We start from the raw sequence: 27,825 nt of genomic DNA on the forward strand, positions 1-27,825 counted from the left end.
TCCTTTCAGTTACTCAGTCTGCTTCAGAGATTTGGAGCTGGGATAGTGAATCTAAAGCCAACACATACTTACTAAAAGAACTCCAGCTTTTCAAACCTTTTTTTTTTTCTTTTAAATACTCAAATTCTGAATTTAAGGCTATAATATAGATTTAAGAGCATTCTGGAGCAGGCAGTGAATCTGGGAAGATAGAAACCAACCAACCAAAACCCTGAATCTATTCACTGAAAATTCAATTCCTAAGTGCTCTTTCTCTGGAGAGAAGCCGTCTGGAATAGCCAGTTTGCTTTCCAAGTACGTACAAGTCATTTTTCAAGTGTATGGCTTGGCACCGCTTACTGTGTGGCCACCCATCTCCTCTCGAACTGTAGCTGCAGGGCTCTGACTCTAAACAGACAGAAAGGGGCCAAGATGAGATTCGTACATTTTATGCAGATTATCCAGAAGACAGTGGTGATATTTGACAACTTGATTATGGGATTGCAAATGAGACACTGAATTCTCAGGGTGGGCAACATCAGAGTGGGTTAGTAACAGTGCTTAATGTAAGTGGTTATAATTACCAGACAAGGCAAAAGCAGTCCTGACAGTCGTCTGCAAGATCCCAGGGCACACTGAAGAGTCTGGTGTAACCGGCAATATCAACTCTTTAAAGAGTGAAAACAGTTTGAAGAAGCATTTCTCAGAAATACTTGGAGGAAAAGGATTTTCATGAATAACGACACAGGAAAGAAAGCCACTAATGACTGGGGACCAAGAGTGGAGGAACAATATCTGTCATCTGTCAAATTTAGTTGCCAAAGTAGAGAACTAGTGAGTTGATTTTTTTTTTTTGGCTAGATGTTCTGAGAACTGCTAGAAACTTCTGAGATGTTTCAAGGCAGCTCCAAACACCTCCACAGTGCTACTACCACGTCGCTTACTGATAGGGTTTCAAGCATATCTTTGAAGTAACACCAATTCCACATCATTTTCCAAACTATGCTTTAAATTTGGTTTATCTCAGCCATTTGTTCCATCCCAGCAGCCCTTCTCATCTGGTAGGTACCCCCTAGAAGAGACTGACCTCAGACGGCAACAAGCAAATCATTACAGCAAATGACCTCATGTCTGTTTTCCCTGGTTCCACGCTGAGGCGCCAGCTCAAAAAGAGAGGCCAAGTTGGGCTGCATCGTGTACCTTAATGGGTGCTCCTCATACCTGTTCCCCTACAGATGTTAAGCAAGAAAACTTACAGCTCAGTCTGCCAATATATCAAATATTACAGACCAACAGTACAACCTGAAAATGTTATTGAGACACCCCAAATCAGAACAGTTACTAGATAAGAAATCTTAACCACTGTTGTTTAGTAAGGAGAGTCCTTTGAATAATTCATATCTTGCACGTGTTCATGGCATCGTCCTGTGCTATGTCCATCATAAGAAAAAGATACGTCAGTCCTTGATACACTCAATATTTTAACATCTTTCATAACTGCTACCAAAAATTCATGCTGAATTATTAACTTGCAAATGGCTGAGCAATCTGTTCCTCCTGATTGCTGCACTCGTAGGCAGCACCATTACAAAGGCACACAGAACGGGCTCTTGCACCTGACGGAGCAGATGTTCCAAGCCAGAAGGATGCATGAGAAACATTGCTGTGCCGTTTAGGAGGAGGTATGGTATCCATGAATAAGAAAGATTTAATGGCTGAGTTAAGACTAAGTGGAAAGGTATCTATTGAAAGACAAGTCCAAAGGCTCACAAGTGGGGAAACTTCAATATCTGTAGCACAAAAATAACTTTTCTGCAAACCACGATCACACAGCAGTTCAGGTTATAAGCCTGTTGTTTGCTTTGTCTGATGTTTGTTTTAGTTCCTTCCCAATAGCAGGTCTTATTAAGTAAATATATATAAGACTTAGGTCACATCCAGTGTGTGAAACACAGCACACAAAATATTCATACACTGCCATGCATTACAGCAGGACGTACACAATTCTGAAATAAAGGCAGCAGGAAGAAACAGAGGGAAGTTACTTATTACTTTCAGTCTTCAGTCCAGAACTTGTGATTTAATCTCCCTGGAGATGTGACTACAACAGCAAGAGCACATTTTGCCCTTAAAATGATCAAAATATCTCTCTGCTTTACTCCACGTGCTACTGTCACTGCCCTAGGGCTGAATTCCTCTTACACAGCGATGTCTGTCACAGGTCAGTAAGGGCCTTTCTGCAGTCTCCTAGGTTCTTCCATTAAGCATTACAGAGGGGCATTCAGAAGAAGAGGGGTTCAGATCTAACCAGCGATAAGGAGATGAAAATCCACAGCCTTTAATAATAAGGCCTTCCAAAATCCTAGAAAGATTTTATCCTCTATTTTTCAGCTGGCATTGGAACAACCCCAGAAAAGCTTTACACTTAATGCTCTGCAGGACATGCTGAACTTTGGGCTGCGTATCTCATCATTCAAACTGAGCCATGATCTAGCAGTCCTGCATCAGAATTCCCAGCTGTTCTGTCAGTGGAGCATCATTCTCCCTCATTCTATTCTTAAAAATGCCAGGGTGCATCACTCTGCAAGACAGTGAGAAAAGAAACACAGTTTATGACAGCAACAAAACTAAAAGCAGCACCATCAAGTAAAGCAAAACCCGTAAGAAAACTACCTCCAACCTCCGCAGCCCTTTTTTTTTTTTTCCCCAATTGTTAGGATGTGGTGACGAAGGTAGCTCTTTACAGCAGCTCTTGGCAAGTGCTTTTTTGTAACACTAATTAAAAATGCACAAAAAACCTCAGGTGTGAGATCTGGAGATAACAACCTCAACAGAAACTCTTAAAAATGTTCAGTAATCCTGACCTCTCTGAAAGACTACTTCATGAAAATCTTCACTTTGATAGGAACAAATCACGATTCACAGAGCTACTTTGCAAAGGCCACACAAAAATGGATGTTCATAAACTCTCTTTTCTTCGCTGTGCATTTACTTCTGAATCCCTTAATGCCCATAAGTTGCTGTACATACCATGAATATTCTGCTGCTAAAGCCAGGATATTTCGGCCTTTAAATTGTAGTAAAAAAACACATGTGCAGACACTGGAGCAAGCAGGTCTGTGACATTTTCTGGCACTGTAACGAGAGTCTGTTACACCACTCAGTATTTTCTTTCCTTTCTTTTCTCTTCCTTTCCTTTAAGCTAACATCCTTTTCCTGTGCCTGAGGGAGAAGGCAGTTGATAAAAGCCAAGTTCCTGTTCACAGATAAGTTTAGAAGGCAGCCAAGCTCAGAAGTTCCTTGAATAAGCTATATTCCTACCACCTCTTTTTTCCCCCCTGTCAGAGACGTTTGAGCCCCACACAGGAACCAGACTCGCATTGTTCACTAGCCACGGACATTTCCACAGTAGCTGGGAGGGTCGAAAGCTTTTTCCGCTCTTTGTTACGCTTTTTTTTTTTCTCCCTTCCTTCTTCCAACTTTCCAGTTAAAGAATATTGCTGGGACATTCCTGAATTAATCCAGGCTGCGCTTCAGAGAAGAGAACAAGAGACAGGTGTAACTGAGTGGGAAAAAACCCACAATGCTAGTGAAGCTTCTGCTCATCTGTAATACAATAGGGTTGGCAACACTGGTCAAACACTCAGACCATCATGGATATCATGATGGTTCAGTGCACAAGCCACGAATTTATGAGACCTCTGCATACCCCCAGAGGACTCCTCTGTCACAGGAGGAAGAAAGTTATTGGGAGGCAGAAGGGCTCAGGGAAGACACTCAAGATTACCCTTCAAGTATGATCTCCTCACATCAGGAAGAGAGAGAAGATTTTGAAGCTGCGGGCCCACAGTCCCGAAATGGGTAAGTACCCCAATGTGTCTGCCTTACATGTAACAGTTCTGCAATCCTGTGTGATGCCTTTATATCCTGTTGTTTACATCCTGTTGAAAAAGGACTATCTTCAACAGAAGTTTCTCATTAGAATATATTAGACTTTAGGGATCAATCTATATCCAGACAGGAGGGGTTTAAATGTTTTAACTACAGAAACAGAAAGCTCAATCACTTGTGGAGGACGAAACCACAGATGGGACCTTCTTTTTGTCTAATCCAAGACAGCAGAATGGGGTTAGGTCTCTGGACACACCTGGCAAATGTGAAGCTTTCCAGTCCAGCTGTAGCACCATAAAACAAAACACTATTTCTGGCAAAGTAAAACTAGATGAAATTAATTTACTGACTTTTTCTGATCACAAAACAATGCTGATTATTTTTGCTGATCATCACAACCTTTGCCCATTATCAGAATGTGCCTGGCTGCAGACTTAGGCCTTGTAAATGGAGAGGAAAAGAGCAGAAGGCAGTCGGCAAAATAAAAATAGTGAAGAGTAAATGTAACAAAGCAAGTTATAATAAATAAGCATGATGATGACTACGAATTCAAGCCCCTCAAAAGGTTTTCATGACAGTGAAATGCTTCTTGTGGTAATCTATAGCAGAAGAGCAGCCATCCTGGGTAGAAAAGGCGCGTACTTCACTAGAAAGATTTCCAAACACTATGATTTTTGTAAGTTTTACAGGGCACGTAAGTAGGTCTCTAAATGTTTAAAATAGATGAAAACCAAGCAGGACAGTGAATGAATCTTTCATAGCCCTGATGGATGGGTACTGCAGAGCCCTGCTTGGGAGAGCTGAAACAGCAGCACAGTGAGTGCTGTTCCCAGCTCAGCGCTTTAGCATGCCCTGGAATTTTTCCCTTTAAATGCTCTTGAGGAAAGGAAAAAAGGAAGATGGGAACAGACCATAAAACCTTGCTCATGTCACGCTTCCCTTTCATGCAAACTAAAGTATGCAATCTTGTTTCTAATCTCATCTACATGTAAAATTAAGGCCTCCCTCCTGTGTGTAGCGTGGTGAGCGCATTAAAACCCTGTTGTCCTTTATACTACATCTTCCCATGAATCTGTACCTCCAACCATTGACCTTAAGTTATTTTCTAAGGCCTGTAAGTGTCGACTTCCAGTTTCCTGATGGGTAGTGTTCGATAATGACACGCACTGTTAATTCATCAACTCCTGGTTAATGCATTTCAGACACTGTCAGAGGAAGGAAAACAAAGCCTAAGTGGTACTCAGGACTTCCACGTTATACTGCAAGGTGGTAATCATTTGATTGCCCATTCAAATGCCGAAAACATTCTGAAAACTATAAGTACTATGAGAATTGAATGGTGTAAAAAGATGCATGTATAGGTTAGCAAGATGCTGTGATATACTGTCCTAACAGGGATTTCCTCCTTTGCTCTGTAATTTCGTTCGGCACTAGCTTGTGTTCACTACCAGCTATTACTCATCCTAATTTCCTCCCAAGAAGAGAAATACTTCCTCCTTTTATGGAGATAGTTGCATAATGAGTCAAATCATCACATTCTTCTCAATTATAAAGCTGACTTGATGACGAGAGACAATCAAAATCTAGCCTGGCAGTAGCTTTAAGGTATTTGTTCTTTTGCTAGACAGTGCACACAAGCCCAGGAAGCCAGCACATCTTATGAAAGAAATTTGACACTTTAAGAGAAATTATGTCCAAAAGTGAGGGTAGAGAGTGTGAGTAAGGGGGGACAGCATACATCCCCATGGAACTGCACTCCAGATTCTAAAAGTCATTGCAAACAGTTGAAGCAACGTACCTTCAGGGCCTGAAGTCCTCAAGTGTGCGTCAGGTGCCCATGGCTGGAGTACCCTGCTATGCACAGACAAGCAGTTGTAATGGATCTGGTATTTTGTCCTTACGAGTGTGACATTTGCCCTGGAAAAAAACATTGAGGAACCGGGCTTTTATTTCTAAAGTGGAGAGCAAGAAAAAAAAGCATCAGGAGTTAATCAGGAATTAAGAGGTAAAGGAACATAAATATGTGCCATAAAGAAGAGCCTGGGTGGGGGAAAATAATTTTCTACCCAAACTATGTCCCTCTTCTAGTTTGCTTTTGAAATAAGAAAATACTTTATTATATTCAGAACTAGGAAAGAAACAAATGAAATGTCTGGATCCTTTGTCTTCAAGAAAAGTTTTGACTCTCATAATTTTCTAACAAAAATGATGTGTTTTTTCCAACCTGTTGCTATTTTTCCCATGTATTAGGAATAGCAGTTGTTACAAAATATTCTCGGATTTTAAAAAAATTTAGATATTTTCTTATTGTAGTTATTTGAATAATTGAGACTATCACAACTAGTAACTAGTCAGAGAGAATCCTCTGGTTTCTATTTCAGCATGTAAGGTGAAATGACTCATTAGATCCCAGTCAAATGCTTGGATATATTATAGTTCACTAATGAATTCCTCTCAGAATAACAAGACTATTCTAATAAGATTTTTAAAATAAGAACATCAGTAAGAAGTCACTGGCCTTTATGTGACTTTTTTAAAAAGAGAAGTGTCTGGATAATAATCCTTTTGTTACAACTGTTCTTTAGAGGAAGAACTAGGTAACAGTTCAGTATGTCAGCTGTTGCTGGTATCTGAGTGCACCAGAGAAACTCTGCATGTTCAAAGTCAACAAGTGTTGGTACTTGTTATCTGCAAAATAATAATATATATATAATCTTCCCCCGCTCGGCAGCTGTACCTCATATGAGCTGATTGGTTCGACTTAAGATACTCTATTCTACTGGTGAGCTAAATGGATCCATGTGTACCCAAACTTTCTGCAGGATTAAAGAGATCTGTACTGTGAAATTGCTGGACTGTATTAGCATTTGTTTCAGCAATGGAAAATTAAGAGCAAGAACAGTAAAAACACGTTCTGGATTTCATAAATACTCAATGCATAATACCCAAAATAGGTAATAAATACATTTGCACTCTTCATTTCCCACATAAAACAGATGCCCAATGCAGAACTTCATGGGAACACTCTACTGTTACTGGTGGCTTTCCTGTGTGGGGATACGGGCAGCTAAAGTGAGGCTTGAAAAGGTGCCTGGAACATGACCAGATATGTGGAAGTGCTAGAACTGATCCAATAAACATCAAATAAGGGCTTTTATTAGCTTTGCATTAGCTCATCACCTAGTCTAATACTTACCACTAGGTGTAACTAATTCAACTGCTGTCTGATCGAGTCATATTGAAAAGGATAATAAACACAACAAAGACATAATGCATCACTATTGCTAGCCTGACAATTGCGATGTGGATGACAAAGCTGGCAGCTTGTGAAAACCTGTCCTAAACTGACAAGCCACACTGGAGATTATCTTTCTTTAGAACCACTTCCATCAACCACTTGGTAATGCCACGTGCTTGAGCAAGGCCCGGTGCTGAGCTGGCCTCAAGGGAGCTGAAGGCCATGTAAATACACAGCTCGTGCCCTTCCTTAGGCTGTGCAACTGAGACCTGGGCAGACAGCACTGGACACACATCCTCCTCCATGCGGCTCTGTGAGGAACATGCTGACCCAGCCTTTGAAAAGAAAGGTTCCCTGGACCTGGGAAAAACACCCTATCTTCTCTATACCCTTGCCATGGACTTGCCTCTGTTGATCTAAGAACCACGGAAAGGCCTCTACTGCAATTACACTCAGAAGAGCTTGTTTTCTCTCCATACAAACAGACTATTTCTCAAACCATTCAATGCACTCAAACACCACCAGTGAAGCACCCAAGGCTCCTATCTTTTCACAGCACTGAGCAGAATTGCAGGTGGCTGGCTTTAATCCAATCCATGTGCCCGCAACACCAAGAAAAGTCAGGCTGACAACTCAGATTTCATGCGCTCAGTGTTCGTATTTCATTAAAAAAAAACCCCAAAAGATAAACGAAGCATCTAAAAGGTGCAATTCCACCACATGCTATCTCTGACAGCAAAGCCTAAAGCTGCCTGTACCCTCAGTTGGCCTGACATGTCAGTCAAGGAACACTGTAAACAAGATCACTTCAGTGTTCCAGGTTAAAAATAAACTTAGGAAAAAAGCAGAGGTTATTTTTAACTTTCTCTCTCAGTAAACACACTGACAGAGTTGGTCCCCAAATGGTTGGCTCACCCAGTGAGGGAGAGATGGACTGTGGTGGTGCGATGGGAAGGAGCACAGCAACTCAGTAATTAAAGCTGGTTTCCCCAGCTATGACAAAGTCTCACAGACCTTCTCCTCTGTATTCCCAACATGTCATCATTGCCAAGTAGCCCCTGTTTCGGATTTGCGCTCTCATTGGGCAGGAGGTTTGGTTCTCTGTCTTTCCCTTTAATCTGCAAAAACATGCACCTATTGGGACTTTTCTTGCAATTACAATGTGTTGGCAAAAAATGAAAACAAACAAACAAACCAACCAAACCGCACCCCCTGCATTATAAATAGCAAAGGTAGAAGTCACCCTTGACTACAGGAAGACTTTCTGATGTCACCCAGCTGCGTTGCTATCTCACTGAAACACACACCTCTTCCTTTAATTTGGCACTGACATAGCCACAAAGAAGTAGGCCTCTTTTTCTGATTGTACAGAGTGTCAAAATACAGAACAACTATCCTCTAAAGTAAAGATAAAGCAGAAAAATCCAAATCAGTCTTATTCTAGGGGAAATCAGAACAATGCTCAATCTTAATAGTTTATTTTCTTTGTCTGGTTTTACAGGAAAATATCCATTGATTTAATTAAGACCAGTTTCACACTGACTCATCTATTTCTTCAAAATTAGTCAGGGGCTTTCTTAGGAAGCTGATGGGATACTGAAGTTCACCAACAAAGGCGCATAGAACATATGCTTAAAATAAAACATGTTTGGATGAAATGCAGCCAAATGCGATCTTCAGCCCCTGACATCCTGCAAACCAGTGGAATGGCCGCTGAGCGCTCAACAATAGCCTTTGTGGTGCCAAGTTCATTAACAGAAGCAATGGTTTCCTATCAAAGTAAGGCACTTGGCTCCTTCCAGGACTTCAGGAAATTCTCCAGTTAAGCTTTTGCCTCAGACAGTGACTGCTGACCAAACCCATCATTCAATATTTGGCTCTCTTGCTGAGCTGCAGGGGGAATGGCTCCCCATTAGTGCATTTGATGCAAATGGCACAGCTTCACTGCACGCGATATAGGAGTTGTCAAACTCCCTGTGCCCAAAGGATCATTTCATTTCCTTTGTTACACAATGCATTAGTGCAAGCTGCAGCAATTCATTCTTTCAGCAGATAACAAGAGATCTCTTGTTTCTGCACAGCCACAGAACCACCATCAGCACTATTACCACGTGGATCTGATGCCTTCATACTCCTGAGGGTCGATGTCCCTTGAACCCATCAGTGGCCAACCAAACTACACTCATGCCTAAAACATGATCACGGCAAACCTTGGTGCACATTGCACCCGGAGTGCACCCCATCTGGGAAACTTGTCTTCCCGCGCATTTTTGACTCGCCGGCATCAGCACAGCTGTGCTAGCAGGTGGTCAGTGGCTGCAATTCCTGCTTGAAGACAAGGTCTGACAAGGAGTGAGTGCTACACTAGGGGTGAAATTAAGTCTGTAGGAATCAAAAGACGAAATCCAAGTGCAAGCTGCCCTCTGAGAAGGCCGTAGGGTTTGTATTGTGGGGAGGATAATATAAATGAGGCAATGGCTGCGATGCTTTGTGAAGAGGAAAAAACACTTGCGTTTATGTCTCTGAGGTAGCTTGTACAACAGTCGGATTTGGCTCAAGACCAGGTCCCAGCCAAGCCTCCCTTCTCTTGAGCTGCTGCTCCCAGTGAGGCGCCAGGTTCAGGACCGGTTTTGCTCAGAAAGCCTTCACTGCACTAAATCTTTAGGACATTCTGCAGGACAAGTCCCAGCTGGTAACAGACCAACTGGCACTGCTGTTGGAATAGAAGTGGCATTCAAGCAGCATTGCTCAGGGCTCTGGAAGGCTTCCAGCACTGTATGGAAATCCATATGTTTGAAATTACCACTGCCACTCATTTCAGCCCAGCTTGTTAAGGAAAACCAGAAATCAATTAGTCTACTTAAACCCCAGTGAAAACCAGGGTGGTTTGCGGGATAAGTCATAGGAAGGTCCCAGACCCTGCCTAAGACGGAGCTCTGCTCCTCTCAAGGGAAAGAGAGAAATATGAGTTTCTGCTGTCTGATTGTAATACAGGGCTGCTGGCTACTTGGAAAGAGATGGAGAATTTGCTGATAGACTACCAGCAATTAGTCCCTGTCTGCTAATTAAAAACCCAGCAGCACACCATGTTCCCTTGGAGAGCCAGCACCTTTTTCAATGCCTGAATACCTTCTGCATTCCATAACTAATAAAAAGATAAGTAAGTTTGTCTTGAAACTGACATGCACAGTCCTAGTTTAGATTAATTTAAATGTGATATTTTACCTCTGTTTTATTGAGGCTACTTTTGCTTGTCAGTAAGAACTTTGAAGGAAAAACAGAAAATAGATTATTCCATAGCTAATTCTGCTTCAACTGGTATAAACGTGGAGTCATTCTGCATAAGTTAGTGCGAAATCATTTGATTAAATTAGAAGAACATGGTCCTTTATTGTCATCTTGTAGCACATTTAAGCGCCGATTATTGCATACCTGGTGCCTTTTGCACCATACAGAAAAGGAAAGTGTCATGGACCTGAAAGTTTTGCCCTTTGTCAGTTGTAGACACAGGAATGGCTGGACAGGAGTTTTCCAAGTAATTATAGAAACTGGCTTCCTTGAGAATAGAAACCTGAGGAAAGTGATGTGAAGGACAACTCAGTTGTACAGCCAAAGGAATAACAAAACTTATGGAAAAACAACAGCCTGAAGTCATGAAGCTTCTGTTCAGGCAAAAATTCCACTGACCTTGGAAGTGTCTAAAATTATGCATTGCAGAGCCAATCATGAGAACATGTAACTAAGGAAAATAAAGCATGTACCTAGCTGAGCTGGGGGACATAACTGACACTCACTATCCTGCTGTGACTGTTGGTGTAGCAGTGTATGAAGAAAGAGGCTACCCTGTGTTCATTTGAGCAGAGTGATAATTACTGCAGACAAGCCATCTCACTTTATCCCCTGGTTCTGGGGGGTTTATTTTCTTATAAGGTGGCCCAGCCAAATCCTAGAATCAGAGATAGAACTACATGCATTTTGCAATATTTCTGTAAAAGCAGAAGTAGTCTCCAACATAAGAAAAAAAAAGAATTGTAAGATCAGTTTTTAGTTTAAAGACCTTAAAGGTTCAAATAAAAGGAGCTTAAGCTAAAACAAATTTGCTGAATCTTATCTAAATAGAGAATGCTTTGTCATGAGATGTATTTAACCTCAGACAAAAGAATACACTTCCCTCAAAAAAGGCAAAAGTGGACAGACGCATGTAAAGACTATTTTATAACCAGATTAGAAGAAAGCTTAGGAAAAAAAAAAAAAAAGGGCACCTAGTCTAGCAAAGAAAATTATTCAGATACTTTTTTTCCTGGATTAAAAAAAAAAGATTATTTTGCTTGGAATGTAAAAAAAGGCAAAGCAACTGAACAAATCAAACATCTGTAGCCCTGGATTTACTAGCGTTCCCTCACATGTTGCTCTAACTTGCAGTATTGTGATAAACATTACCGTTCACCAGAGTGGAGAGAAAGCTCTTCTGCTCTCCTCACATGAGCAACTTCTTTCTACTCCTCACTCTCCTTGGCAGCAGAAGCTTGAATCAAAAGGAAACTATTAAAGATAATAAAAGCAGAGGGTGTTAAGTTGGTTATATATTCAGTGAATGAAGTGACATAATTACAAAGCAGGAAAAAAAAGTACAGAAGCAGAACACAAAGCTGCTGTGTTCCAGAAATCAGCTGAATAAAGAGAGCGCTATTTGTGCAAGAGCAGCTCTTTGAAACTTCATAGACTGAGTCAGAGCTCACTGGAGCCAGCAGAACAACTCCTGCTCACCTCATTGAACTTTAGATCAAGCCTTTCTAAGTCTTCCCATTGTTCCACGTAACATTAAAGAATGACATATTTTCCCTCAAGTTTAATACAGTTAAGGAGTATTTTTAGTTACAGATAGCAAAGTTTCCTTAAAGGAAGCATTTGACAAGATGTGCAAAAAATACTGCAATAAAAGCTTCATCTTTGGGCACATGTATCTATATTGCAGCTCATTACAGATGGGAAAGACAGGCCTTATTTATTTATTTGATGAAAGAATAAATTTTGATAAGCTTTGTGGAACTCAAAACTCCTAAAAGTCTTGGTGATCAAAACGTGGTATTATGTAGCCATTCAGCTCAACAAATAAGCTTTTAAGATCAACTGAGAAAGAACTAGTGAGCAGACACTAAAGAAAAATGGACATAAGGAAATGTGACCACCATTAAAGGAAGTTTTTATTGAGAGTACATCAAACTCCCTTTTCTTCATGGTATTAATTCTGCGTAATGCAATAACTGTCCAAAGTAGGTGTCAAATTGGGATCGGCCATTAATTCAATTTCTGATATAACATCGCCCCTTTCTACAAGTGAGAAGCCCACCACATACCTCCAACACATTAACAGGTTTTGAAAAGGAATCCCCATCTTTTCTATTACATGTGTGTGCACATTTACATGTGCAATATAGCAAAAGTACTCACAGTCACATGACACCACATTCTTGCTCACACGCGAGCTGATGCATGTAAACATTTGGTTTAGATTTGTGTGGCTTACATGACTCAAAGGACTTGTTTGGGAGCTGTGTATGGTGGGAAAAACAAATCAGCCCAGATGATGATTCATGGGGCGTGGATTATTTTCATTAGGAAAGAACAAAACACTAAAGCCAAAGAATTCTATTTTAAAAGAGGTTTCCACACTGAATGCCTGGGTCTGGCAGGCATCCCATGGGCAGATCCGAGATACTGCACCTAGCAACGATGCCAGCGAGCTGCAGCAGCAGCGCTCGGTCACTGTATTCCCCAGAAAAACAGCAGAGAAGATTTGAGGGGGGAAAGCCACTCCCCAGCTCTGGCTTGCTGGGCACGTGAGAAAGGGCAGCCTAAAGACGAGCACAAATCAGGTCTCTGTTTCAGAGTTATTCCTCTCTCGCTGACCACTGAAAAGCAATGCAGGCTGATTTAGGAAGCCTGGCAGGCACAGGCACATCTCGGAGGCAGGCATCAGCCAGAGCATGTGTGTCGGTCTGCTGGCTTCAACTGAACCGCTTGGTGACACAAGCAGAGTGTTTGACTCTCCAAGAGTAATGAGTTTAAGATTTGTCTTTAGGTGTATGTGGGAAAAACAAACTAAAACTTGAGGATTTTAGATTTTGATTTTAGAAATTTTTTTTTATTTTAGAAAAACAAACTAAAAACTTTAGTATTTGTCCTCTGGCTCAGTCCCATAAGAAACAAGACTCTCATTGATAACGGGCACAAAAATTCACCCAGTCACCTGCAAAGACCTTAAAACTACAGCTCACCAAAAGAGCTGTTTTGGCTTGCGCTCCCGGCCCAGGCTGCAGAAACTGCTTTCCTGTTCAGCCTTCCCAGCACTGCAGGCTTTGCCAAGATTCCTGCCCCTGCTTCTAAGAGATGAAGAGTTTTGCTTGCACGGGTGCTCGCTGAAATCGGAACCATGTTTTCCTTAAGAAACAGGGAAGCAAAAAGGCTGTCTGTGTCCCAGCAAGCCTGCTGAAATGTTCCCAGCTAGCCCGGGCTGTGTGCCCTTTCCTCCCGTGGTTTCCAGCTTCCCCCCATGCTCCCAGCTGCCCGGTCACCGCAGCCGCAGCTTCTGCTTTTGTGTGGGACTCAGTTCCCCATTGTTTCTGCAACTCACTCAGAGAGGCAAACTTTTTCCATACATGCTGATTATCAGAGATTTGGTTCTTGTCTTCCCATTTAAAAATATACTGCTTCAAGTTCAGCTGTTCTTCACCAGACACAGCTCTCTCCCCCACACAATGCTCCACTCCATTTTAACGCAAGCTGAGACAAACTCATGAGGTACAAGAGCCCCCTGATCTCTCCAAACACCCCAAGTACTGTGTAAAGTCTGATATTACTTTTGTTCTGAGAAACTTGTGTTGATTTCTTAAGGGAAAGGAATTCAATAGTATGCATGACAGCATATAATGGGATTTATAATTTTTCTCCAAGCTTCATTAAAGCAGATATGTTGCATATATTGATACCAGCAAGCTCTAAGGCTCACAGTTATGGCTGCTACTATACTGCATGCTATTTTACAGGAGGTAGAACAGCAGAGCCCTAGAGCTGCCACAGAGATAAAAACCCAAATCACGTGAAAACAGCACCTCCTCACTCATCAGGTTTACTCTTGGGCATTTAAACTGTCCAGTGACAAACTCTGGGGTACTGAATTGCCAGCAGCAGGATAGGAAGAACAATGTTAAAAAAAAATTTAAACCAAAACACCATAACGACTAGTTCTTGTCATTGCTAATATACCTGTCACATGGACATCTAACACAACAGTAGCTCAGTTTTTGAGGTTCAAGTGGTCTTCAACCAGGACAGCTAATTTCATGACAATTAGAGAACTGTTTCCTCTGCAAGTGTTTTACTGTGAGGTCTCAAACCCCTTTGGAACTGAATTCATGCCAGTCTTCCCATCTGGAAAACAAGACTGTGATTGAAACTGTGGAGTCAGGTATTTCAGTTCAGAATAGCTAACAGCCCCACACCAGTGAGCATCAAGGGATGTTTGAAGGAGCCGCAGGTTCTGCTGCAAAGGGCAGAGCTGGATTTCATGGGTCACTGGGGAAGATGGAGCCCTTTGCAGCCTGCCTGATGCCCAGGTGACATGGGCTGCGGAAGGTGACCACTTCCGAGCCTAAACCACAGAGGCTGAGCTGCCAGAGTCAGTGTAAGACCCTTATCCCTGAAAAAGTGCATCTTCATTTGAAAAGAAGAACTAAATCAAATCCCTGCTTCCATTTCCCAGGACAGGAACCAGTCAGGTTACCTCTTAACCTGGCAGCCTGTTTGGACTTGTCTGCGTAGAGACAGTCTGGAAAGTTAAGTTGCATTGGCTATAACAGTGAAAGTGGTATATATTTTTTCATTTCTCTCTGTGATCTGCTCAACCCCACCTTCTCCCTAAGGAAGAGGATTGGCACGTTTTAACATCAGTATGTTGTTAAGTGGTATGTGGCAACTTCCTAGTGGCTCTGCATGCACACACAGTATTGGAAATAACTGTGGCAGGTGCCCTCCTACTACAGGCAGGACATGGAGCCAAACTTGTGTGAAACACAAGGCCCTAGACTGTCTTTAAGACAGGCTGTCTGTAAAATGCAATTGCTGGTTCAGTGACTCTTCCTCTGAAGGTTTTGTGGCCAGAGTTCAACACTGAGAGAGCAGAGACTGCTTGTCTCCCTATAGCTTCTTTATCCAAACCTATCACATCCCTTCTCCACAGGATCCTACTGGTACGGTCCTTTGGTGTTTAACTGGTGAACTTCTGTAAACACACTATCTGAAACAATGTGTTGAATACACACATAGTTGATGAACAATAATTGCAATTACTAATTAATCAGATGCTATTTTTTTCCATTTCCCATTATAGTCGTTACTACTTACTTCCCGTCACTTCTGATCTTGGATTTTAACCATCAAACTTCAATCAACAACACACTTCCATGTCTTGACTTGGAACTTTTGGAAAGGAAGAGGCTTATTTAGACTCTGGGATAAACAGATGCCTATATACTTCTGAATTGGAAAATTTACCAGACTAGTAAGACTCATGTGTCCTTGCTATAAGCATAAAATTAAAACTCAAGAAAACCACCCTCATTTTTCCAATACTATTTTCCTGCAGGTGATGGGAGAAACTATTTCAAAGCCAGTCTAATGAATAAAGTTCTACCAGTCACTACATTATCTTGAAGAGGTAATACTTAGGAAGGCAGCGATTATTAATGGAATTTATGTAGGATTAAGTTTTCAGAAGCAGTCTGCCTCAACCTGATGAGTCAGTCATTAGGCATCTGAAATGGCAACATGCCAAGAAAAGCAATTTGACATTTAAAATGACATTAACCTGCAGGTTATCATGAGATGGAAATTTCTCCTGCTAAATGAAAGGACTGGAAATGGAACTAATGCATCAAAGTTGAGACAATCAACCCTTCTGTAACAAACCCAGATAAACATCCCAAACGAAAACAAAAGAACTGGGAGTGGAGGGAGAAGCTAGCAAGCATTTTCCACTTTCCACATCATCCAGCTGAAACAAAAATAAAATAGAAGGCCTTTCTGCATTTCTTCCTTGGCACTGTTTGTTACAAGCAGATACTTCAAAAGACCTACTTCAAATTCCTTTCCCTTGTCTTTCTTCCACTAGGAACTGGTGTTCCTTCATGCAGTCCCGCCTGGTAACATACATAGAAGCCTGCATGAAGGAGAAGTACATTGTCAACTCCCAACAGCCCTGTCTAAATGGAGCACCAGACTGTCAGAAGATCATGTAAGTATCCTAAATAAAACCAATGAAGGCAACAGAATTTTCTCTGAAGCATCTACATGACATTCAAAATTATTTAATGACACATTTCAAAAAGAATTAAAGCACCTACTCAATTTAATACCAAAGTGATATGGAGTCTGATTCACATACCTAAGGTAAGAGGCATTTAAGTAACCTGGGCAAACAACTGCCTTTCCAAGCCATGAAGTACAGGAGTACATGGTGATTAAGTGATTTTCCAAAACTTCCCACGTTTATGCAGAAAAAAACAGATAACATACCTTTCCTATTATTTTCAGGTCATAACATACACATATAACTTTAAAAAGCTCTGCCTGTGGCCATCTGTGAGACCACTTCATGGCAGGAACTGGAGATGTGCGATTGCCCAATTGCTCGCTCTTGCAGAAGGACTGGCTGCCCAAAGAGTACTGGTGAAAGCCAACAGTGTACCTTAAAGTACCAGGACTGATCCGTGTTTAAAGCTGGGAGACATTGAATCACAATACCCTTTTGAAGTGAAATAATATTTAATACTCACCTACATGTTTTCTCATCTATGTAATTAAACTGATAACAACAATGATTTTGTTATTGGTTAATACAAATTCATTTCTCTTTGTCTGGACATAAAAGTTTCATGAGTATTTCTAGGGGAGTTTTTAACAAATTTGTATCTTCCTTGGTGCCAGTGACATTTTGGAGTATTTGTTAAAAACAACACTTTCTCTACAACTCATTGGAACACTACAGAAGTAAAAGCCCATTCCACACTTGATTGCAAAAAAACCTATTACAATAAATATTAGAGTTGCATTTCTGAGAGTTACATAAATTTGTCATCTGTGACATTTCTCAGACTTGAGTCTGTGCCTGAATGTTTGGAAAATCTCTCTCCTGGAGAACAACAAAATTGCTGTGGATGGCCTCAATGTTTTACTAAGCAGCAGTGACACGGTTTACGACAAATTTCTTAACTGTGTTCTGTGTTAGTCATCTAGGAGACACTTGACACCAGACTGCTGCTAGAGTCAGTGAATTTACCCCGAGTGACGCCAGCTGACTATAAGTTGCAATCTAATGCCCAGACCCTTACTCCCCAGGTACAGGACTGCTCTGAAGCCAGTCTACCAAGTGAAACAGAAAGTTTTGAAGTCTTTGCAGTGGAAATGCTGCCCTGGATTTATTGGCAAAGACTGTGAACAGCATGGTAAGGAAAGCTACAGAACATGTGTGAGAATTAATAACTAAATGCCAGTCACAGTGACAAGGAATGATTGCCTGTTTGGTTTTCCCTTTTTTTTTTTTTTTTTGTTTTGGGAATTGATGCCTTACTTACTTTGGTCTGCTATGCCCCAAATCACTAATACCTTGAAACAAGGAGTAGTTGTACTTAGCTGCAATTAGTAGCTAACAGCATTAGCTACTTCTTCTGTTAGTAGCACATTTGTAATCTTCACACAAGGATAAAGGTATTTGTTTACCTGGGGCCTGTCAGATGGACAAGTCCATCAGGAATGCCTAATTCCAGGTAGAAACTGGTGACACCAGAAAGCAACACCAGTATGTGAAATGTCTCTGCGGCCAGTTTACTGGATGAAGTTATCTGGCTAGGGAAATTACGACATATCCAAGCCCAAGCAAGCCAGACAGCGCTTGCTCTCCAGCCTGCAGCGCTGCCTCTTCCCTGAGAATTTAAATGGATAAAAGGTAATTCCCTGTAGTGATTAAGGCAACCATAACGAAAAAGTCAAACAGTCGTGTGAATATTTTCAAACAGTCTTTGTCTAACTCACCTACCCAAACAGACTCCATGGGTAAAAAGGGAGTTTCTGTTTTTATCTCTGTAGGTTTAGCTTTTCTTCACAGATTTATCTCTAAGGTGGTGCCCAAGCCTGACCTTCATTTATAACGTTGGAAGGATATTACCAAATACAGTACTTCTAGTTTAGTCTCTTCCTTCGTTATACTTGTTAACCAAACCAGTTTCTCCGTCTTCATCTCCTCATTTGTACAGCATCACTCACTGGAGCTGGTGCCATCAGAAAGTTCAAGTAACTGCGGAACAAGGAAGAGGAATTTTCAGATCTTTTGATAGGATCCCCCAGGAAAAACAAAACGAAACAACACACATATTTGCAATAGACTCATTTCTTAAGAGAAATAACTCAGCGTAAGTTAAAAAACCACCCCTACTACATAGCATTATCATTTATGCAATGTTGTATGCTAGTGCCGTACCATTAGCAAAGTAAGTTCTCCGGACAAGATGTTCTTTCCCTAAGAAACCTGCAATGCAGAAGCCTGTCTCCACCTCAGTTACACTACACACGAAATTGCCCTGCATTGTCTTGCTAAACTGTAGTAGTTTCTGCATCTAAAACATTGTCACAGATGTATTGTATCTTAATTGCAGATCCTAATTTTATTCTGGTGCCAGAAAACCAAAATGAAGGCCAGGAAGAAGAGGAGTTCTCAAACCACAGTATGTGATTGAAGTTATTTTGCTTACAATTCTTTTACCTCTCAGCCACTGATCAGAAAAATGATGTAATTTTTAGCTGCAATTTTAACATGCTAAGCTATGGACAGTATCTCTAGTGAAAGCATTCTTTGGGAAAGTTTCTACACAATACATTTATGGACATAAACGATGGCTCTTGGTACAACACCACATGAACGCTCTAGACAAAGCATTCTAAAGTTTCAAAGTTGTATGCTGGCTAGTCACCAGCGATACCCAGTGAGAATGCCAGCCGGGACAGCGGCATGGATGTTTAAGCCCTTGCTCTGCACAACATGCTCACCAGTCTTACCAGAAAAGCAATCTATTTAAAATGCTATTTTTGAGCAGCTATTCAGTAGATTTGAGATTATTATTATCATGAGGTACCTAGATTCATATCTCAGGCACTCTGTCCTACCAATCTAAGTGTCCACGAAGGGCTTCTCACCCTCTGGGAAATGGTGTGGCCTGCAGTGCTATTAAGTATCTTATAGCAGTTGGCTTTAGGGTAGTACTGCAGCCCCGAAAGAGTCTTCTTTACATTATACTCTCAGCACTGAATGAATAAGCAGTTGCTTTACAGGACTGAAGTCTATAAAACATTAGATTTCAATGTCAAAGGTAACCCTGAAGGTTAAGAGGTCCTCAGGATGGCACAGCTGGGATATACCAGTTTCTGCAACTCTTAGTGTAAACTTTGAAATCTACAGTTCAAAATAGCAGGTATTTATTTAGAATAACATCAGTTAAAGGGCCCCTCGGCAAGAGTCAGATATGACACACTCTATGCTCCTGATTCCTTAGGGAAACACCACAATTGCTCTTCCCTGCTGTCCTTTTATTCTAGATTGTTAAACTTTTCAGTCAATTGGCTTGAAAGGAGTTATTATTCCAGAACATTTTGATAGTGCGGGGAGACTTTAAGTGAAGAGCATTTTACTGACCTCATGGCTAGCGTAGCTGATGTTGTTCTCTTAACGTTTAAATATATTAGGTTTTCATCACTGTTGAAAAAAATCTTTGCAAAGAAATCATGAATGTAGGTGCTATAAATCAACAAACACCCTAAATGTCAGTGCAAAATTTTCAGAGCAAAAGGTACACAGGTGTTCTCAGAGATCTTGTAGGAATACCTGTCGCCTGGTCACTGCACTCTGTTGCATTACTTTGTTTTTTTAATCTTGTGATTAGTGTCAACACCTGTGGATTCAAGAGAAATGTTGGAAGTCATTCAAAATCATGAGGCGTTACTGGATGATCTTCAAAGTGATATTCATCAAGCAGTCAGCAACTTAGGTGACTTACAGAGAATATTTGAGAACAACGGTACAAGCATGGTGTTAGAAGTGAACCAGAGCAATTCAGGTGAGAGGTCTGATGCAGAATTATCAGCCTGACAAAAGGCCCTGTAAAACCACGCAGACCAGAAAGAAAAACTGAAAAACAGAAATGCCCTGATACTCCTTGGTCTGCTGGTTATTTCTAAAGAGAGCAAAAATGGATGCAATTCCGAGACAAATTAATGAACCAAGTTATAGAGTAATTTGAAACGGGAAATTAGATGAAAGGCGGATTCCTTTGCGCTTTTCTGGAATTTCAGAATATGACTTAACCACAGAATAAAGAGGTTGCTTTTACTTCAAATGTGTTAGCTTACTGCTCTGCTTCTACAGCTTCTTGTTTTCTATGGGGATGCAGAGTTTACGTTTGTTTTTTGTTCTTTTTTCATACTCATGCTATAGACTCTGATGTGCAGAATATCAGACTGGTTTATGTGAAAAAAAAGTAATACCCAGCCCTTCTCTGGAACATTATTCCTGCTGTGGGAAAAAAAGAAATGATGCATTTGACCTACTAATGTGAGCCACTGGTGCACAGAAATATTTTCTAACGATACAGACTATTTTCCTCGGCGAACTTCGAGGCATCCAAGTTTGAACATTAAAGTTAGAAGTCAAGCCTTAGTATAATTCACATCTAGTACCGATACTTCACAGATTTTTCAAGTTATTTAGTTCTGGTCTGGAATATTCAGCCGTTGAGATGCTCTATAACTTTGTGAAGTAGAAGATGCATTGTAGAAAGCATCAGAAAAAGAACAACATTATGAGACAGTCAAACAAGCAAGAGCCCACCAGCTAAGGACTGCTGTGAAAATGGGCAGTTACAGCCACTTACAAAACTGCTTGTCCAGGGGCTTCAAAATGCAGTATTTTTATGATTTAAATGAGGCAGTCAATACATACCTGTTATTGTCCGCAAACTCAAAAACACAACGTGCTTCACAATAACCTCAATTTAAAATTAGGCTATTTTTGCAATTATCGAAATTTATCACATGGTCAGAATTTGGGGTGTAAGATGGCAGTTACTATAGAAAAATACATACTTGAATTACCCTGGCCAGATTAAGATGCGTTCCAAAAGCAGAATTTAAATTTAATGAGTTATTTTTTTTTTCTAAACTGTGTTAACAGATCCACAGGAAAGGCTTCTGCAGCAAGTTTTGTTTCCTCATGTGGAGAATTTTCTAAGGAAACATTTTAACCCAATGTGGGCAAGCTTCAACAGAAGCTTACAGAACCTCTCGAACATGGTAAGAAACCTGTCCCATGATGTGGAAGCCAACAAGAGAAGCATAGAAAGATTCCAAGAGAACAGTGTGCCCAAGAAGGAATTCCAGGAGCTGGGAACTAAGTTTGAATCAAAAGTCCAAGAAAACATAGTGAAAGTTGATCAGGTGAAAAGAGAGATAGAGAACCAATTGCAAATGCAGCAGGCGAGTATTCACTATAATCTCACCATGCTGAAGGCAGATACGGACACAAAGCTCAAGAAGTTTCACAAGATACAGCAGTTCCATTTCTTAGCTGTGAACAACAGCATAGCAAACATGAAACAGGAGCAAAACAATCTTGAAAATAAATTTGAGACTTTGAAAAATAATATAACAGAACTCTCCTCACATCATGGTCCCAAAGATGAAAATACCCAGTTAACCATCAGACAAATAAATGACATTCTGTCAGGGCATGCAAAACAGCTTAAAGAACTTTACATGGAGTCAGATGTGGCCTTTCAGAATATTGCAGTTTTAGAGAGGTGGTTTAAGGAGTTAAAAAAAAATATCTCAAAGTATAGGCCAGAAGATCTTACAATAACTTTAATGGAGAAATCTCTTATTATGGAAGAAAACAAAGCAGCAATGGAAAGGCAGATATCAGAGCTCAACTATACTCTCTCAAATCTTCGGGAAAACTATTCAGATCTGTTGAGGTACATGGAGGAATGTAATTGCCAGAGAATATCTTCTGACACTGATGTACTGGAGGAAGATTTAAAGAATACCACTTACTCCCTTGAAGGCACCCAAAGAAGCTTAAAGGACATGAAGCACTTAGAGTCAGTTCTCAGAGATCTCTTGAGGAATGAAATTGAAGAGCTCTCCTCAGCTTTTCCATCTATCCATCAGTCCCTTAATCTCCGTCAAGAAGAAAACAGACAGCTTCAGTCGCAAGTTACGGCTTTTTCAGAAGACATAGGCTTCTTGAAAAAGAAAGATGAAGAAATTCATCGACACATCAAGTATCTCAACAGTTCTTTTGGCTCTCTTTTGGAAGACGCCATGCGTCATGAAGCAGCACTGGAAGCTTTACTAGGAGAAGAATTTATGGAAGTCTTGTTTGAAGATGATCCTAATATCCCAATATCATCAGTGTCTCAGGTGCAAGAATCTCTCAGACATATCTCAGATAAACTCGAAGAACAAAATGTGACTTTAGAATCCCTTATCAAGAGATTTCATCTCTTGGAGAGATATCAACAGAATAGTCACCATGCTCGTGCATCTCCTAAGCATCACAAAGAAGAAACGCAAACATCCTCTACTCTAGATGAAGTTAGCAGTCAACGCAGCATCGTAGAACATATGGAACCTAACTATGAGGCTGCCAAAGATGACTCCTTGGATAGCTCAGCTTATAATGACATCATGACTCTGAAGAATGATATCAAACACCTGAGCTTGGCAATCAAGACGCATGAATCCAGAAGCAACATGAATTTCTGCTGCAATCATACAATAGTAAATGTAATTGAGCCACTCAACATTTCTGTGGAAATTCTCTCAGCGGATTTAGCAACCATCAAGTGGAAGCTGGAGGAACATCTGCTGATTTTTAAAAAGCTATTTGGAAGCAATGAAGAATTAGTTGCCTCAAATATAAGTCTGGATGTTACAAAGATTCAGTCAATGATGACCAGAAAAGTGAGAGGGCAACAGAAAGGTCAAGGCAAGCAAAGAGACAAGAAAAAGCCTGAGAAGCACAGAGAAAATATGCAAATGATAAATGGAAGAAATACAGTGCAGACAGAACTTTCGGAAAAAGGTGAGTTCTTTTCTTTTACTTGCTTATGTGTGGGTGTAGCTTCTTTCTGGGCCCTGCTCTAAGTGCTACACACACAGCATGTTAATTGTGAGACCTGTCAGTATCTTGTGGGATGCTGGAGGGAGAAATTCTGATATTTTTTACATCTCCCCACCCCATCAAAATAAGCAGTTTGAGTGAGAACCAAGTTGATACACTGCTGCATTTTACTTGAGGCCAATGAAACTACACCCATTATAGCTGCTGGGAAATTGGCCTTGCACTAATTCAACTTTAGATGTTTAGAACAAAACAATTTTTTATAGATGCTCATGTTAATGTAGCAGCAGTTTTCTCTTTTAAAGCTGATGGGGAGTGCTAGGCTTCCTGGTCATGTTTCTTTTTCCTCTGCTATTTCAAGTCTGGAAGGAGTATACTCAAAGCACCAAATCTTGCCTAATGTGCAGATACATTAAGTGAACTGCTGGAATTCACACAAGTGGAACAGGAAGGACTGACCAGAGAGCACGCTAACAGCTAAGCTTTGGGGACAAGTTTTCAGCTTATTCTTTACTGTGTCTGGCCAGTTCCCTTTCCCCGGGCATATGTGGCCATAAGCACCTGGTAATTACAACCACCACAGCTTTATCCCTGGCTTTTATGATTGTAGTCCTTGTTATGGGCATATAACATAGAGCAAAAATCAGCCCTTTTAGGCATATCTGTGCTGCAAACCTGTAATTAAGACTGAAAAAGCAGAGAATGTATTTCAAACTAATTATTTTTAGGACAGCATTTTTTTTTCCTGGATAGTCTCAGCCTCTTACTTTTCTAAGAGTAGTGGTTCAGATATTTCCAGGGAACCATTTGATCTAATCCCAGACGCAGACCCATTTCATGCATTTAGCGATACAAAGGAGCACACAGAAATGAGACTGATAGGGTTTCATCCTTCCTCCCACCCTGATGATCCTGGGGAGACAACAGTGCTCACTGCTAAAATCCTGTTCCTTTCTTTTTCAGACTCAATGGTGGCATTCCATGTGGGATTCTCAGAAGGAAAGGATAAAGAAAAAACCTTGAGGTTTAATGAAACTTACCTCAATTATGGAAACAGCTATTTCCCTGAACATGGCTACTTTAAAGCACCACATAAAGGTGTCTACCTGTTTGTCATCTCTGTGGAGTTTAGTTCAGGATCAGCATTAGGACAACTCTCCTTTAGCCGTGGGTACAAAAGAACTCTCTCGAGCAGTCAGAGGAAAACACCAAATGGAAACACCATGACTACTTTTGCTATGGCAGAAATGGAGAAGGGGGAGAAAGTATGCTTTGAATTGCTGCAGGGCTCTGTAGTGAAACGGAGTCCACCTGGGACAACGATGGCTGGATTCCTAATATTCAAAACTTGAATAGTGACATTTTGTTTTATTGGTATCTTTCCATAGATGCAATGGATCAATTTATTATTGCTTCATCTGTGATGTATTCAATCCTACTTGCATGTGTTTAAACATAGCACTACCCCAGATTTGTCTTCATGCTTCTTTTCTGGAAGTGTTTGGCTTTTGATTAGTTGCTTATGAGCAGCAATGGGATTTTCCTTCAAGTGATAATTGTTTGGACTCCAAATGTACCAGCATACACATTCCCAAATCTTTCCACTTTGAGAATTGCACCTAATTAGAAAAATATGTTTGGTGGGCCTTTGTTCACCTATGACACAAATAATATCTCCTTTCCCCTGGCAAAAGAGTATTCTCCCATGGCAAACATCCTGACCACTGGCAAGGAAAGTATTTTAGGAAGGACTGTATATATCAACTCTCCTATTTTGTGAACAGTAGCTTAAAACCAAGAAGCCAGGACGATTTCACCTTTTAGTTCTCTGTGGATCACAGGCAGTCACAGTCTGTCCTGGAAACTTCTGCAACTCATTCCAATTCAATGTTCCAGTCTGTGCCTAACATGAACACTAGAAGAGATTGATCAAACCCACCAAGATGCACCCTATGCTACTACTTGTAAGCAAAGATCTTAGAAACAGCCGGGTCTTTTAGCTTCTGGGTCTGTGTTGTATTTCAACTACACTGCAGAAGTTTGATAGTAGTATAACATTGTTAAGATGAATTACATCTACGTTTAGATATAAGGAAATTGTCCACAATATTAAATAAATATTGGTGAAAATGCAATCCTGAAGAATATCGTGAATTCAGCCCAGAGTTCAGCATTTAGTAAATAGTTTAAAACCAACCAAGCAAGAAAATAAAACTGACAGCAAGAAGGCAAGTTCATTGACCTACTGTCATTGTTGAACATAAAATACATTTATAATTACGGTAAAACAAATAGCAGAACTTCTGAACTGTGGAGTTTTTTTGAATTTCCAAAATCTCAAGATGACCATATCTGGTCATGTCCTAAACTTTTCTTCTGTAAAATAAAATATCCCAGAGGCTTTCATTTTAAACAAGTTCAATTGTTGTGGGATTTTTCCTTGGTTATCCTAATACCTTACAAAACAATATTAAAACAATTACATTTGCCAAAATGAAATTCATTCAGAAATTTCCAATATTTTTGATGAAAGAAATACTTTCTTATTAGGTAGTTTATGCCCTTTTAAGGTAGCATTTTTTAACAGAAATCTATCCTGCTCTTAAGGGGTTTTCTCCCCACCTGCTTGTATTCTAAGCAACACTAAACTACAAAATTACTAAAATTACTAAAAACCACATCGTTACCAATACACATTGCGCTTCACAGAATAGTTTAACAAGCAGTACGTATCTTTTGAAATAAAGCTACAAAGCAGTTTCAGCTACTGACTTGCTGAGAAGATTCTCTGTACTGAAAAATCCAACAAAACAAATGACTAAAAATGATCTTGCATCTGCTCCTAGCCAGTGCTGATATTTCACAAAAGATAACAGGTCAAGTCTCACCATTTACCTGGAGATGCGGAGCCACATCTCACACTGCTCTGTGGCAGGCAGCACAAAATGCCTGCAAGCTCAGTGTCTTCTTCTGTCTCACAGATTTCTCAAATACCTGAGGGAAGGAAGAAAAAACGTTCAAGAGGTGAAGTGTCAAAAAGGAAGAAAAGCATCAAATTGTAAGATTGGGTTAATTCACTACAAAGCTACTATACTGGGGTGATCCAGATATTTTTACCAGTGGTTCCCCAGTTCCAGGCTTTTGTGGTGGCAAAGTTCTGCAGTGCCCAGCCAAGCACGCTGCCCTGCTCAGGGCAGCTCAAGGAAATCTCACCCTCATTCAGTGCACACCAATTCTGCAGCTACCAGCTCAGTTCCACATTAAATAAAGACCATGGATATAGACATTTAAAAACACCTTAGTTACTTTTAAAGCTTTGACAGAAAGCTTCAACTGGAATGAAAACCATCCAGCTACTCGGAAAAGGACACAGTAAGTAGGAGATAGGACAGCAGTTCATCCAGACAGGACTTTCTAAAGTTTGGTGTCCTTGTGCTTACCAGGGTTTACTTTTGTTGAAGAATAAGCCAGACAAGCTCAGAGATTGTCGACTCCAGAGTGAACACAATATTAACAAAGATTTTTTCGTATTTGAATTCTTCCAATACGTGTTTAAGTTAGCCACCTGCATATACAAAGAAGACATACTTGATTGGAACACCCTCACTTCTAGACTGTGAAGGAAAAAAATTAATGAAATATAATGTGTTAAAATATTCTACTGGCTGTATAAGCCTTTTTTTTTAATGAATACAGCAGCTTTTCAGTAAACTTTCATCTAAATGAACTCTCGAATACAAGCAAACTATTTGACTACTGGTATGAATTTCTTTAACCCCCCCCACAAATACTTGTTTTGTTGTTTGTGGGTTTTTTGGGAGGTTGGTTTGTTGGTTATTTTTTAAGGTTAACACAGCTGCATCACCATGACCTGTATTTTCAGGCAACAGACTAGAGGAAACCATTTTAATGAAGAGATGGGAGACTCCAGTTTAGGACCTAAAAAATTTGCCACAAAAACTGCAAGAGGACAAGGATGATTAACTGACAATTTAAAAAAAAACCCAAAACCTGACTGGCTCAGTGGAATAAGAACAGGGGATTTTCAAACATGAAAAACAAATAGAAGCTGACCATAGGTATTAGGAAAAGAGAATTGTCTGTAAGAATAGACAAGTTGCTTCAGTTTCTCTCATAGGGGACCATCTAGGCTAGCAAACCTGATGGAGGCATCAGCCAAGCACGAGTAGGCACAGAAACATGTATGCTCACTCCAAGATACAGACAAATGTACTATCAACCTGAGCTTCATATTTTCAAAAAAAAAAGCTTCCAACTTCTCTCAGTACTTCCCAAAAATCCTACAACTGCCACAAAATGTTGCCGATAGCTCAGGTTTCTGGATTTCTTGATCAAACCACCACCTTTATAAAAAGATTTTTAAAAAGCTGTGCATCTTAATGACTTTGCAAAATTATTTTGTTACTGAAACTTTTACTGCTTTATGAATGTCAGTATTTTATAGTGCTTAACATTTTGAAATTAAAGTCTC

At 40.4% G+C, this 27,825-nt stretch overlaps 1 protein-coding gene across 2 annotated transcripts; it reads left to right on the forward strand.

Annotated features, from left to right (window-relative positions):
• The first annotated feature begins 3,274 nt into the window (after nt 1-3,274).
• Nucleotides 3,275-27,732, forward strand: MMRN2 (multimerin 2). 2 transcript variants are annotated; one of them, XM_065639383.1, is made up of 7 exons: nt 3,275-3,840; nt 16,278-16,400; nt 17,504-17,610; nt 18,817-18,885; nt 20,098-20,271; nt 21,384-23,294; nt 24,297-27,732. In XM_065639383.1, the coding sequence occupies exons 1-7, from the start codon at nt 3,563-3,565 to the stop codon at nt 24,683-24,685; spliced, it is 3,051 nt and encodes a 1,016-aa protein (XP_065495455.1). In that variant the 5' UTR covers nt 3,275-3,562; the 3' UTR covers nt 24,686-27,732. The 2 variants fall into 2 exon arrangements, with proteins under 2 accessions (XP_065495455.1, XP_065495456.1); XM_065639384.1 differs by lacking the exon at nt 20,098-20,271.
• Nucleotides 27,733-27,825: the final 93 nt, after the last annotated feature.

Source organism: Caloenas nicobarica, chromosome 7 (assembly GCF_036013445.1).
Source record: "Caloenas nicobarica isolate bCalNic1 chromosome 7, bCalNic1.hap1, whole genome shotgun sequence".
Lineage (NCBI taxonomy): Eukaryota > Metazoa > Chordata > Aves > Columbiformes > Columbidae > Caloenas > Caloenas nicobarica.